The sequence below is a fragment of the Pantherophis guttatus genome, chromosome 17 (assembly GCF_059756535.1).
Source record: "Pantherophis guttatus breed Tessera chromosome 17, ASM5975653v1, whole genome shotgun sequence".
Lineage (NCBI taxonomy): Eukaryota > Metazoa > Chordata > Lepidosauria > Squamata > Colubridae > Pantherophis > Pantherophis guttatus.
In genome coordinates, this window is record NC_142079.1 from 12,411,870 (window position 1) to 12,427,500 (window position 15,631).

Below are 15,631 nucleotides of genomic sequence, written 5' to 3' on the forward strand. Positions count from 1 at the left end.
GCAGTATTGCAGGCTAATTCTGCCCACTGCCAGCAATTTGGCAGTTCGATCCTGACCGACTCAAGGTTGCCTCAGCCTTCCATCCTTCCGAGGTGGGTAAAATGAGGACCCAGATTGTTAGGGGCAAGAGGCTGACTCTGTAAACCACTTAGAGACGGCTGGAAAGTCCTGTAAAGCGATATATAAGTCTAAGTGATATTGCTATTGCTATTGCCCTTCCTTCCTTCCTTCCTTCCTTCCTTCCTTCCTTCCTTCCTTCCTTCCTTCCTTCCTTCCTTCCTTCCTTCCTTCCTCTCCCTCCCTCCCTCCCTCCCTCCTTTCTTCTTTCCATGGTGCACAGTGGTTAGAATGCAGTATTGCAGACAAACTCTGCTCACGGCCAGGAGTTCAAATCTCACCGGCTCAAGGGTGACTCAGCCTTCCCTCTTTCTGAGGTCAGTTAAAATGAGGACCCAGATTGTTGGGGGCGGCTCCATCCCTGGAGGTGTTTAAGAAGGGATTGGGCAGCCGTTTGTCTGGAATGGTATACGGCAGTGATGACTAATTTTTTTGTTGTTGTGTGCCCAAAGCAACTGCACCCATAATGCAATGCGTGCGCGACCCCCCCATGTGCCCCATCCCATGTGCATGCATGCATGACCGCTCCGTGCTCCCCCCACCCCCGCACATATGCACGCGACCCCCTTGAGCTCCCCCCGCACCCCGTTTTGGGCCTAGTAGACTTCCCTGCACTTATAACCCATAATGTAATGTGTATGCGCCTCCCCATGTGTCCTGTCCCCCTGCGCATGCACCCATGATCCCCCATGCATCCCTCGCCCCCCCCACATCTGTGTCCATGTCTCCCGCATGCACCTGCCCTCCCATGCATGTGTGGCAGAGACCCGAAAATCAGCTGGCTGGTGGGAGGTGTGCATGCATGCATGGTGGAGCTGAGCTGGGGCGACGGCTCATGTGCCTGCAGAGAGGGCTGTGCGTGCCATCATGGGTATAGGGCAGTGGTGGGTTCCTACCAGTTCAGCCCGGTTCGACCGAGCCGGTAGCGGTGATGATATGACGTCACCGAACTGGTTCTTTCCCCCGCGTTATTCTTACCTTTTATTTGGCCCCACCCCCAATCTATTGCTGCCTCCTGAGTCCCAGCTGATGGGCTATACGGAAAAACTGTTTAAACTCCTGCCTTGGGGCTTCAAAGGGCCGCCCTACAGCTGATCAGTGGTAAAAGGCAGTTTGGTGGTAGACCGGTGCCTCCAAAAACAAATGAGTAGACCGGTGCCTGCAAAAAGAAATGGGTAAACCGGTACAGCTCTGCAAGTAGTTAAAAGCCTGGTAGACCAGTACCTCTGCTAAATCCTAAAGAATTGTCACATGACCATCAAGCCACGCCCACAAAATAAGCCACGCCCACATAACCGGTAGTAAAAAAAATTAGAAGCCTGGTATAGGCTCTCCAGCTTGAGCATCAGGGTTGGACTAGAAGACCTCCAAGGTCCCTTCCATCCCTGTTATTCTATGCCCCTAAATGCCAACTCTGCTTGTTTTCTCATCACCACAAACACACCGCCAAGCACCCTAGGAGCCTTCTCTATGAGTCTCAGAAAAAACCTGGGGATGTCTATAAAACAGGGGTGAAATGCTTCCGGTTCAGACCGGATTGCTCGATCCGGTAGTGATGGAGGTGGAGGGCTCAGAGAACTGGTAGCAAAAATCCAAAAATGCTTTTAAAAGTTTTAAAAAAAAGCCTCTGATGATCGCGCGGCTCAGCTGGGATCGTCAAAGGCTTTTAAAAGCTTTTTTTCTACAACCTCTGAAGAGGTTGTAGAAAAAATGGTTTTAAAAGCCTCTGATGATCCCAGCTGAGTTGCTTGATCGGCAGAGGCTTTTTTTTCTTTTAAAAGCCTCTGACGATCCCAGCTGAATTGCCTGATCAGCAGAGACTTTTTTTCTTTTAAAAGCCTCTGATGATCCCAGCTGAGTTGCTTGATCGGCAGAGTTTTTTTTCTTTTAAAAGCCTCTGATGATCCCAGCTGAGTTGCTTGATCGGCAGAGTTTTTTTTCTTTTAAAAGCCTCTGATGATCCAAGCTGAGTTGCCTGATCGGCAGAGGCTTTTAAAAGAAAAAAAAAAGCCTCTGACGATCAGGCAACTCAGCTGGGATTGTCAGAGCCTTTTGAAAGCATTTTTTACAAACTCTTTGCCGAAGAGGTTGTAGAAAAAATGATTTTAAAAGGAAAAAAAATGGCGACGCCCACCCAGTCACATTACCCCCACCACCACCAAGCCACGCCCACAGAACCGGTAGTAACAAATTTTAGATTTCACCCCTGCTATAAAACCTATTGACATGGTACTGGTACTTCTGCTCGAACAGCGGGTTGGACTAGAAGACCTCCGAAGTCCCTTCCAGCTCTGCTGTACCGATACTGTTACTGTCCGTAGAAGTAGGCGCGTCCACGAAGCTTCCTTGAGTCATGACCCTTGACGTAAGTCAACTTTCTGAGCCTCGAGTTATGTCCTTCGCTCCTTCCCCCTTCCTCCCCACGATTTACTTTCCTTGCCGGTGGCCAAAACCTGTTCTCTCCTTTTTGCTCCCCCCTGGCTGAAGCCGAGTTGCAATTTTCTGCAGACAAGGGTTGGTGTGTACCGTGTGGCGTGCCAAGAATCCATCAGCTGGTCGTTCTGCAGTTGTGTTAGCCTTTAATTATGCATGCCTTTAAAACACAGTCATAAAGGCACCACAAAGGGATGCCATAAACTCGACTGGCGGCACAGAGAAGTGACATAAAAAACGGGGAAGGCATGCTTTTGAAGCGGCTTCGCTTTGTTTTTTTTTTTTCCCCCTCCAAAACTCCTGATGTCTTTTCTGAAATGCAGATTTTTTTTTTCCTCCACTCCCCTTTTCTCCTCTCTCCCCCTCCATGAATTGTATAACCGGAATCCGGCTTTTATTTGCGGCACGCATAAAAAATCTTCTCCTTCCCTTCCCTTCTGTCTCTTAAGACCTAGTCCTGCAAAACGTCCATTGCTGTTTGGCAAAAGTCTAGAATACTACCAGATGTAGCAGAATCGCAAGAGTTGCAAGGGACCTTCGAGGTCTTCTAGTCTGACCCCCTGCTCAGGCAGGAAACCCTATATCCGTGATGGCGATCCTATGGCACACGTGTTGCCCTAGCTCAGCTCCAGTGCGCATGCATGCCAGCTGATTTTCGGGCCTTCCGGTCCCACCAGAAGTTGGGAAATAGGCTGTTTCCGGCCTCCGGAGGGGCCTCCAGGGGGTGGGGAAGGCCGTTTTTGCCCTCCCCAGGGTCCTAGAAAGACTCTGGAGCTTAGGGAGGGCAAAAAAACGGACCTACATGCCAAAAGGGGAGGGGGTTGCATGCACATGCGTGTGGGGGTGGGGTGCATTGAATTATGGATGTGGGCACATGCGTGTGCGACCCCCCCACTCTTCCCCCGCTTTTGGCATGCGACAGTAAAAAGGTTAGCCATCACTGCCCTATATCAGTGATGGCGCACCTTTTTTTCCTAATGTGCCAAAAGCGCACATATGCGCACGATAGCACACACGCATGTGCCGACACCCATAATGCAATGCCCCCCGCAGTCCTGCCCCCTGTGCATTAACATGTGATCTCCCTTGCTCCCCCACCGCCCGTGCATGCACGCTCGACCCCCCCCAAGCCCCCACACATGCGTGTGTGACCCCCATTTTGGTGCTAGCAGGCCTCCCTGAAGCCTCCTGGGACCCAAAACAGGGCACGAAGGGGGCACCACATTCCCCATCCCTCCCCCATGCATGCACATGCAACACCCCCCCCCCGCATGCGCATGTGCCTCCTGGCAGAGAACCAAAAATAAGCTGGCCGGTGAGAGGCAGTGGGCATGTACGGTGGAACTGACCTGGGCGTCAGCTCGCGTGTCCCCAGAGATGGCTCTGCGTGCCACCTGTGGCACATGTGCCATAGGTTCGCCATCATGGACCTATATCCGTGATGGCGAACATATAGCACGTGTGCCACAGGTGGCACACAGAGCCATATTGGTGGGCACGTGAGTGTTGCCCTAGCTCAGCTCCAAAGCGTTTCTAGGGTCTCCGGGGAGGGGAAGGCTGTTTTTGCCCTCCCCAGGCTCCTAGAAAGCCTCTGGAGCCTGGGGAGAGTGAAAAATGGGCCTTCCGGTCTCACCAGAAGTTGGCAAATGTGCCATTTCTGGCCTCCGGAGAGCTTCAGCTCCGGAGCATTTCTAGGGCCTCTGGGCTCCGAGGCTGTTTTCGCCCTCCCCAGGCTCCTAGAAAGACTCTGGAGCCCGGGGCGGGCGAAAAACGGGCCCACCAGGCCATCGCATGCCAAAAGCGGGGGACCACGGGGGGTGTCACTCAAGCATGCGCAAGGGGGATGGGGCACATTGAATTATGGGTGTGGGCATGTGCACACATGACCCCCCCCGCTCCTCCCTGTTTTAGGCACGTGACAGCAAAAAGGTTAGCCATCACTGCCCTATATCATTTCAGACAAATGGTCGTCCAATCTCTTCTTAAAATCCTCCAGGGGTGGAGCCACCCACAACTTCAAGGAATTGGGTTTCCTTCTGTACCCAGCTCTGGTTTGCAGAACTCAAAGCCATCTCAGGTTACAAGACACTCGAATCCTCAACGTAGAATAGGACATAGAATAGAATAACAAGAGTTCGAAGGGACCTTGGAGGTCTTCTAGTCCAACCCTCTGCTCGAGCAGGAAACCCTATACCAGTGATGGCGAACCTTTTTGGCACCGAGTGTGAAAAAGGGAGCAGGTGTGCATGGTACCAAGTGCTGAAAAGGGAACGCTTCACATGCGCTCTTGTCTGGGCTCGTCTAGGAGTTGCCGAGGAGTGTGCACATGCCGGAGAATGTACTTGCGGTTTCTTCAGGTTACTGCTGTGCATGCACACACACCAATTGGCTGGCAAGCATAATATTATTATTATTATAGGTTAATCTTTAGTGAGATTCACAGCCTTTGAGGCTGGTTAATAGCTCAGCAGCTCGAGTCCTAACCAAGGACCTAGGAACTGTTAAGGTATCGTCGGAGGATGTAAGCTGTTCCGAGTAAGGTGGTTTTTTGTAGAGTCAAAATGTTCAAGTCTGGCAAATAATAATAATAATAATAATAATAATAATAATAATAATAATAATAATAATAATAATAATAATAATAATAATAATAATGTATCGGGACTTGCAAATTGAAGTTGAGCGACTGTGGAAAAAGAAATCGTGTGTTGTCCCGATTGTAATTGGAGCCCTCGGAGCAATACCCAAAGGGCTACCCCGCTATTTAGAAATTCTAAATTTGCCAGACATGAACATTTTGACTCTACAAAAAACCACCTTACTCGGAACAGCTTACATCCTCCGACGATACCTTAACAGTTCCTAGGTCCTTGGTTAGGACTCGAGCTGAGCTGAGCTATTAACCAGCCTCAAAGGCTGTGAATCTCACTAAAGATTAACCAATAAATAATAATAATAATAATAATAATAATAATAATAATAATAATAATAATAATAATAATAATATTATTGAAGTGAAAGCAAATTGAAGTTGAGCGACTGTGGAAAAAGAAATCGTGTGTTGTCCCGATTGTAATTGGAGCCCTTGGAGTAATAGAGCCTTGGTAGTACAGTGGTCTAAGGCACCCTGTTATTAAGCTGGTTTTTAAGACCAGCTGCCTGCAATTACTGCAGGTTTGAATCTCGCCAAGGCTCAAGGTTGACTCAGCCTTCCATCCTTTCTAAGGTGGGTAAATTGAGGACCCAGTTGTGGGGGCAATAAGCTGACTTTGTATAAAATATACAAAAGGATGAAGGCTATTGCTGAGCACATTGTAAGCTGCCCTGAGTCTCCGGAGAAGGGCGGCATATAAGTCAAATTTTAAAAAAAAGATACCCAAAGGGCTACCCCGCTATTTAGAAATTCTAAATTTGCCGGACTTGAACATTTTGACTCTACAAAAAAACCACCTTACTTGGAACAGCTTACATCCTCCGACGATACCTTAACAGTTCCTAGGTCCTTGGTTAGGACTCGAGCTGCTGAGCTATTAACCGGCCTCAAAGGCTGTGAATCTCACTAAAGATTAACCTATAATAATAATAATATTATGCTTGCCAGCCAATCGGTGTGTGTGCATGCACAGCAGTAACCTGAAGAAACCGCAAGTACATTCTCCGGCATGTGCACACTCCTCGGCAACTCCTAGAACTCCTTTGAAACAAATCTAGCTTTTAATGGACAGGGAGCCCTCGACTTACCCACCGTTCATTTAGTGACCATTCCAAGTTGCAATAGCACTGAAAAAAGTGACTTACGACCGTTTTACTGATGAGCGTTGCAGCATTCCCATTGTCACGTGACCAAAATTCAGATATTTAGGACAGTTAGTTGCCATGTCCCGGGGTCATCGGATCCCCTTTTGCGATCTTCTGACGAGCAAAATTGACGGGGAAGCCAGATTCACTTAATAACCGTGCTACTAAGTTAACAATGATGCAATGATTCGCTTTAATAACGGTGGCGAGAGAGGTCATAAAATGGGGCTAAAAAACTCACTGAACAAATGTCCCACTTGGCAACATAGATTTGGGGCTCAATTGGGGTCGTACGACGAGGGCTACCTGTATTAGTAAATGGGAATGACAGGAGGATGTTTAGATCGGATAGCTTGGACTCCGATTCCCATCGTCTTCTGCCCTTGTTGGCTGAGGCTTAGGGGAATTGGCATTCCAAGCATAAACATCTACCAGACATCGAGTCTGAGAATTAATCTAATTAGCTCTGCAGTGATTGGAAATGATTTCAGGCATAGATCTTTTGCTTGTCTAATGAGGTAGGGAGTTGTGTCTGTTACACGTTGGCTGGGCTCAACCGTGTTATGGAATTAGCTCATGTTCTGGATCCACTGAGCCATGAATAAACCAAACATGTTGAGTCGCTCCAAGAGGCCAATCCACAATAAACAGATCCAGTTTAGCCTGTCGCAACACTGCAACTCCTTTCCCTACCTTGGCTAATCCTGCTTTGTGAACCCAACAGAAAAGAAGGTGTGTGCTGAAGGAGCAGTGACCTACCTTCTCTAGATGATGCCGGTGTTGTGATCGAGTGATTAACAAACACAGTTCAGTCCTGAACAAACTTATTTTATTAAAACAGCTGAGAATTAGTTCATTCCCAGCTTAGCCCAAAACAAAATTCTTCATAACCAGTCCGTCGGCCTGATCACCAACCTTTGATGTCTTTGGCAACCTGCCAATGGCTTTTCTTGGCAAACCCCCCACAAAGTTATATAAATATAATTAATTAATAAAAATAAAAAGTTCAAGAGATACTGACAAGAAGCACTGGAATCAACGTTGCTTTTCTACAAAGAACCCAACGGCTCGTTGCTGCTCTTTTAAGCCTTCTGGGAGGGGCCTATCATCTCCTGGCCTTACTCCTGAGTCGTCCTTTTTGCTTCAGCTGCTTTTGCCTTCTGCCAGCTCTTCTCATGCATGCACTAGGAACAGGCTCCTCCTGTTCCTCTGCCTCTCTGCTATCTGACTCTGGAGGCTCCGGAGTCCTCACATAGCTCCCAGATGGCCCTGGCTCCATCTCTGCCTCTGACGCAGAGCCCTCGTCCGGGCCTTTCCCTGACTCCAGAACTGGCCCATTGTCCTCCCCAGCCTCCTCACTGTCCGACTCCACTGCTAGATCCGCAGGGTGCTGGCGAACCACAACAGCCGGTTGACTTCTCTTGTCTTTTTGAGCTATCTGAGGCTTAGAAATCTAATCTCTCCTTTCCCTTTATTTTGCAGTGTCCGAAAGCCGAGGGGTTCTGGAAAGCGTCCAAAAATTCTCCTTGCTGCCAACGTACCTGCCGGTGAGTTATCACATCCACAACGCCGACATCTCCTTCTTCCTCAAAGAAGCCAACCAAGATATTATGAGGAACTCTAGCCTTCAATCCCGGGTGGAGTCCTTCCTCGTCTACAAAGCCAAGAGGCCGCCCACCTTAAACGCGACCTACGGGCCCTTTTCCATCGAGCAAGCGGTACCTCAGGACCTGCTGTCTTCTTCCAACCTCTTCAGATCCTCCTCCGTCCCCAGGATATCGCTCAACTGGAAGTTGAAGGCCTACATCTTGAACCGCAAGGTTTATCCCGGCAGGCCCAAAGTCCAGGTTCTCTTCTACGTCGTTGGGAGAGATTGGGACGACTACAGCATCTCGGAGCAGCTACCTTGCTTGAAAGTCTTTGCATTTCGGGAGACGAGAGAAGTCCGGGCCACCTGCAGGCTGGCAGAAAGCCTGGGATTTTGCATGGCTCAATTGGAGCTACTGCCCAGCTGGTTCAACCCTCCCACCGTGGTCTCTGGCCGGAAGAGGTTTCTGAATCAGTCGGAAGGGAGTCAGGTGGAATTATACTACGCCCTTCAAGACGAGAATGGGGATTGCAATACCAAGGAGGACTCGAGAAGGAACAACGGGATCAGACCTGCGCGCAACGACATTGACGAATCGGGGCCGCCCCTGGAAAGGATCGGAAGTGTTTTTCTTTACCAGGCACAAGAGAGCCCCCCCTTAAGTGAACTGTGGCTGGATAGTAACGTCGTCCTTCAGTACCTACCAAAGACCCTGAAGCAAGGGGAATTGCTGACTTTCGTGGTGTCCGTGGCTAAAAACTCAACCCAGGACCAATTCACATTGAGGTAAATCAACAGTCATCTTTCATATAATACGGTAGACTGGAGAACCATTTGTCCAGGGTGGTGTAAGGTGTAACAGTAACAGAGTTGGAAGGGACCTTTGAGGTCATTAGTTCAATCCCCTGCTCATGCAGGAGACCTATACTAGGGATTCGAACCGCCAAACTGCCGACCTTTCTGATCGACAAGCTCAGCGTCTTAGCCACTGAGCCACCTAGCCAGGCAGGTCTCCTGCCTTGAGCTGGGGGTTAGACTAGAAGACCTTGAAGATCCCTTCCAGCCCTGTGATTCTGTGATTGAGTCTGTGGTTTTATGAGTGTATGGTTGATTCCATGATCATTCTCCAGGATGGTAGAGGGTCTCCTGCCTTGAGCTGGGAGTTAGGCTACCAGTAGATGACCTTGAAAGTCATCTAGCCCCGTGATTCTATGATTCTTCAATGGATGCTATGATAATTACTTCTCATTCCTCCACAATTTTTCCCCCAGATCTCCTCTGCAAATGTTAAAAATACTTTGTGCTTCAAGTTTTGGCTCGATGTGTTTTGCACAATGTCTATTTGGCCAAGCGGGTAGTACGGTGGCATCTCTTTGGTGTGTATATCGGACATAATAACCATCATGCCATTGGGTCTAGATTTGGATTGGAAAGGATAGTCAATTTGCAAAATTTAGATACTGGCATGAGACGAGCATTCTGATCTCTGGGTATTTGAGCTAGGATATATTTAGGATGAAGTCCATAACTTGGTGTTAGGATCTGTGTTTTGTAGGCAGGTGATTTCAAATTTGGTTTCAAGGAACTAATATAAGTTCCTGTCATCAGCCCTCAAAACCAAGAATGATACCTGGTGATTCTTCCCAGCTGAAGAATTGTTTTACACCTCTAGACAGAATCTTGCCAAATTAAAACAGATTACTATCCACATGAAGTCTGTATTCTGGGAACTATTAAACTGTCTTCACCCTCTTCCTCTCACATAAACTCTCTAAATGGAGTTGTCTCTTGCTCCTATACATCTTCACCCATGAAATGACATGTTCATCCATGTTGTATGATTGTAGTATTATTATTATCTTTCTCATCTTCTCTACTACCCCTTCTTATAGGTATCATTATTATAATTATTAGTACTTAGTTGCTTTGCATGTACATTGAGAACTTCTGCACCGGAGACAAATTCCTTGTGTGTCTAATCACACTTGGCCACATAAAGTATTCCTAGTCTAGTCTAGTCTAGTCTGGTCTACTCTACTTTTACTCGACTCGACTCGACTCGACTCGACTCTACTTTTACTCTACTCTACTCTGTTGTTTCATTTTGTTATTTAACTCTACTCTACTCTACTCTACTCTACTCTACTCTACTCTACTCTACTCTACTCTACTCTACTCTACTCTACTCCTATTCTACTCTACTCTACTCTATTCTATTCTATTCTATTCTATTCTATTCTATTCTATTCTATTCTATTCTATTCTATTCTATTCTATTCTATTCTATTCTATTCTATTCTAATATTAACCATAATATTTCCCATCTTTCCTGGAAATCCAGACTATGACATTCCACTATATTTGTCATGCCAGGTGATGGTGTTACAAGTGTTGCAGAACTTTAAGGGCCACAGCTTTGCTACCCTTAGCAAAGGGAGTGACACGTTAAACTGGACTGCCTATAGTGCATCTCAGCTCTGTGCTTTGCTATGTCAGCTTGGAACAAGGCATCTCTACGGGGGTGGCATTTCTCAGTGAGTTGGCCCATCTATAATTTTCCATGCCTCTAATTCTTATAAAGTACCACAGGTGTCCAATTTTCCTTCCTCAATCTCTGTGTTTAAGTGCAGAACAAGGGGTAGCCTTCTTTCATTCAAAGCACATACTCAGGCAGGCCTCTTTATATAACCGCGATAGTGGTTAATTTTTACTGCCGGGTGCAGATGGTGTAGTGTTAGAGCCACCTTTGGAAAGCACGTTGCACTTGGCCCCCTGGGATCTAGTCAGAGTGCGGAATCGCTTTTTGAGAAATGAGAAGGAAGTGAGATAAAACCGACTTAATGTCATTTGCCTAGGATGAGTAGATGCCAAATGTTGGACTTTTTATCGTTGATTCTGGTTCTATGAACAGAGCTAATTAAGGGAACGACATGAAAGATAAAACCTTTGGGTTTGGCTGGCAAGCAGTAAGGTTTCAGGACCCTGGACAGCTCCGCGAAAGATAGTAGTTGTTGCCTTAGGACAGGTAAACGCAATTTCAGCTTTTCAAAAGAGTTCAGTGGGTGAACGGGTTTTGTTTTTTTTCCCAACTAACTTTATTGCACTTTTACAAAGCATACATATGAAGAAACAACGCAAACTAACAATCGACAGAAATGATAAAGAGTAAAAAGAGAATCGGCATGGGAGTGTGAAAAAATATAAAGGAAAAGAAACAAATATGTACAAAAAGAACTCCCGACTTCTTCTTTGAAGAACACAAAGAATGCTTACTTTCAATGTTTAGTCTAAGACTTCATGTAGTCCTCGACTTACGACAGTTAGTTTAGTGACCGTTCAAAGTTACGGCGGCACTGAAAAATGTGAGTTATGACTATTTTTCACACTCGTAACCATTGCAGCATCCCCACGGTCCCATGACCAAAATCCGGACGCTTGGCAGCGGATTCAAATGTATGACGGTTGCAGGCATCACGTGATCCCCTTTTACGACCTTCTGACAACCAAAGTCAATGGGGAAGCCAGATTCACTTAACAGCCATGTTGCCAACTTAACAACGGTGGAAAGAAAATGGGTCAAAACTCACTTAACCATATAGCTCACTTAGGAACAGAAGTGTTGGGCTCAATTGCAGTTGTAAGTCAAGGACTACCTATATAACAAAATAATCACACACACACCCAGAAAAAGATTTTTTTAAAAAAAAGAAAACAAATTCCCCTTTTTAAATTTTAACAGTTGTAAAATCTATAAGGAGGCCTTGGTGGCGCAGCGGACTAAAGTGCTGTTAAGTAGCATTTAGCTGCCAGCTGCCTGCAATTACTGCAAGTTCAAATCTCACCAGGCTCAAGGTTGACTCAGCCTTCCGTCCTTCCGAGGTAGGTAAAATGAGGACCCGGATTGTGGGGGCAATAAGCTGACTTTGTATAAAAAAGAACACTGCTTAGGGGGGCCTGAAAGCCCTACTAAGCAGGTATATACAAAAGTATGAAGGCTATTGCTTAACGCATTGAAGGCCACCCTGAGTCTCCGGAGAAGGGCGGCATATAAATCGAACCAATAAATAAATAATAAATAAATAAGTCAACATTTGATTTCCTCCCCTCCCATCTCCTGCAAACAGTCCACAAAGGGTTTGTAATCACAGGTGAACATTATGGTTGAACTTTTACGCTGTTATCCCCCAATAGGTGGTAATGGTTCCATGGTGATGGAAGGGAATATTTTTCTACTCATATTTCTAAAATGTCTTTTGTTGTTGTTCTTCTTAGAAAGACCGTACTTAGAAAGAGATTTGTCTGAAATGGTATAGGGCAGGGGTCTTGCAACCTTAAACACTCAAAGAGCCATTTGGACCCGTTTCCCACAGAAAAGAAAACACCGGGAGCCACAAAACCCTTCCCGTGCCTGACTATTTCTTGAGCGGCCACAAAACTAGAATATGTAGTTGAATTCAACGTTCTGTTTTCGTCTGAAACTTTTCTTTTCTTGGATTTATCCATGGTTGGCCTACCGGGGGTCGAAAAACCCAATAAATCGCGTGCCGGCGGGTGTCACACATTGGCAGTTGTGATGCATATTTTGAGCGACAGGGAGCTGCAGCAGAGGGGTGAAAGAGCCACATGCGGCTCCAGAGCCACAGGTTGCTGACCCCTGGTATAGGAGTGGAGGGTTGGACTAGAAGACCTCCAAGATCCCTTCCAACTCTGTTATTCGGTATCCTAGAAGTTATAAATAGGAAAGACACATGGAGATCCCATTGTTTTTTCTCTCTCTCTCTCTCCAAAGTTGCCATCTTGTCTTTGACCTTGGAGAAGAAAACCTAAGATCTCCATTTTTAACCCAGAAACTGTCAGGGTTCGAAGTGGTACACCCATAGCAAACAAAACTCCAAGGGATGTACATTCCTCAAATAATAGTTTTATTTGGAGATATCATATCGGCACAGTTCTGGTGAAAACCAACTCTGAAAGTTCCCGCGGTTTTCACCTAATTAAAAGTTTTTCCCCTTCTCCAATCAGTCATGTGGTCCAATCAAAGAGCTGTCCGGTTGCTTGGTAACGTTACTCCTCCTCTCTCCGGCCACCTGTGTGAATGACCTTGGTTCCCAAGAGAAAGTATTTTGTTTTGGCTACAAAACCTCAGCTATCTCTATTCCCCCTCTCCCTATCCCTCCAAAATGACTTCGCTCAGGTCAGCTTCAGGGTTGACCAAAACTTTGGGATGACTTTCTAAATATCCCACCCTCTTTATATTTTCAGCAGCAGAAGCCATCCGACTCTTTCCCTACAGAAAGACAGGATGTACACATGTTTCAAAAGATGTAATTGAATAATACCGAAACACAAAGCTGGGCATGGAACCAATCACACTCGTGAAAAAAGAAAAAGAAGCTATTAGACAACCAAATTCAACAATATCCAAACAAACAGCCCCTATTCCCTCTGATTTATTAACAATAAACAATGAAAATCACTCTGAATGAGATCAGAAAACAGCAATGGAAAAAAAAGCATCGAAAAAACGCCAAAACCCAAAAAATAAACAAATTAAGTGTGACAAGAATACGAAAACGTTTGTTATATCTCATCTCTCGGTAGTATATATATTTGGTGTAAAACAACATGAAGAACAATTAAAAAAAAAAAACTTCATGCCCAAAGCAGCAAAATTAAAAGCTGCATCATATTCTAAGCCGTGCCTGGTGTTGGGTATTTATTGAACAGTCTCAAATCTCCAATGGTGGTGAGACTTTATTTTATCGATAAAACCACCCAGAGGCGTTAGGAGTCAGGCAGCGTAGCAATTTAATGAATCAGTACCAATTATTATAAATATTTTTTTTTCCTCTCGGCACTCTCGGTGCTTGGTTGTTTTGTTGCAGAATTTCATTACCAAACCATGTAACATCATCGGTGTTAGAAAGGAGGGGATTTGTGTAGTGGTGAAATGCAATTTTTTTTGTTACCGGTTCGGTGGGTGTGGCTTGGGGGGAGGTCAGGTGACTGGGTGGGCGTGATCAACTTTTTTTTTTTTTACTTTTTAAAGCATTTTTAACTACCTATTCGCCCGAACTGGAGCGAACCAGTAGCATTTCACCCCCGGATTTGTGAGGAGGAGGAGAAGGAGAAGGAGAAGGAAGGAGAAGGAGAAGGAGAAGGAGGAAGAGAAGGAGAAGGGGGAGAAGGAGAAGGAGAAGAAGGAGGAGGAGGAGGAGGAGGAGAAGGAAGGAGGAGGAGGAGAAGGAGGAGAAGGAGAAGGAGGAGGAGGAGAAGGAGAAGGAGGAGAAAGAGAAGGAAGGAGGAGGAGAAGGAGAAGGAGGAGAAGGAGGAGAAGGAGGAGGAGATGGAGATGGAGAAGGAAGGAGAAGGAGGAGAAGGAAGGAGAAGGAGAAGGATGGCTACTTGATGCTCTCGTGAGCTTGGTGGCTTTCTTGCAACTATTTCATTTGCAAACTAGGTAATATCATCAGTGTTAGAAAGGAGGGATTTGTGTAGTGGTGAAATGCAATTTTTTTTGTTATCGGTTCGGTGGGCGTGGCTTTGTGGGGGGGGAGGTCATGTGATTGAGTGGGCGTGATCAACTTCTTTTTAAAAACTTTTTAAAGCATTTTTAAATTACCTATTCGCCCGAACCGGAGAGAACCGGTAGCATTTCACCCCTGGATTTGTGAGGAGGAGGAGGAGGAGGAGAAGGAGAAAGAGGAGAAGAAGGAGAAGAAGGAGAAGGATAGGTACTTGACGCTCTCTGAGCTTTGTGGCTTTCTTGCAGATGTTTCATTACCAAACTAGGTAACATCATCAGTGTTAAAAAGGAGGAGGAGGAGAAAGGGAAGGGAGGGATCAACATTTCATTTTCAGGGGTCCTTGGGGTTCTCCGAGCTTGGTTGTTTTCTTGGAGATATTTCATTACCCCACTAGGTAACCTCATCAGTGCAAATAATTTATTTTAATCCAAAATTTGGGGAAAGCACTATTATAGATCGTCCTAGGTTTTATACACAATTTCAAATCCAAACCTTTATTGTCACAGTAGCAACATGTGTACTATGAGATTGGCTGAGCCTCCCTTCGTGCACCCCCGCCCCCTACACACAATACAACTCACAGGGAAAGACAGAAAATCCCTATCCCCGTGAATCCTGCTGTGAATTTATCTGAAGGCTCACTCTTGTCCCAGGCTGTGGCCAAAGGAGTTCCTTGAAGGCTCTTTTTGTGAAACTTTGGAAAGGGGCAAAGTCTTGCAGCTTTTCCCAAGTCTCCCAGGTTTTCAAACGTCTAGTTCAGTGATGGTGAACCTGTTAAGGAATATGCGCAAAGTAACCCTTGAGTAACAAGGTTGTGCACATGAGAAACGACTGAGAGTGATTGTGAATAAGCACTGTCAATACACAGACACACTGAGTTGTGATATTCTTTTACTTTTAGGAAAAAGCAAAGCAAAGTCCAATAAACAATCCAGGTCATACACAGATAAAAATAGTTAAATTGTCAATCCAGGGATATTCCAAGAACAAAGTCTTCTTACCAGTTGTTGTAGTCATATGCAATAAAACAGTTCTTTTTGGAGAACTGTTGGGAAAAGGTTCTGTTAGGGAACCTTTTTTTCCTCGTGTGCCAATAGCGTGCACGCGATAGCACGCACGCATGTGCCGACACCCATAATGTAATGCCCCCTGCAGCCCTGCCACCTGT

The 15,631-nt window shown here is 46.0% G+C and overlaps 1 protein-coding gene across 2 annotated transcripts in view; it reads left to right on the top strand.

The window, feature by feature from the left end:
• The window catches only part of LOC117676069 (transmembrane protein 132D), a 406,180-nt gene that overhangs the window by 132,494 nt on the left and 258,055 nt on the right, over positions 1 to 15,631 (top strand). For both annotated transcript variants that reach the window (XM_087880598.1, XM_087880597.1), the window contains one exon: positions 7,831 to 8,722. In XM_087880598.1, coding sequence (XP_087736724.1) covers positions 7,959 to 8,722 — 764 coding nt within the window. In that variant the 5' untranslated portion in view covers positions 7,831 to 7,958. The remainder of the gene's footprint in view (positions 1 to 7,830; positions 8,723 to 15,631) is intronic.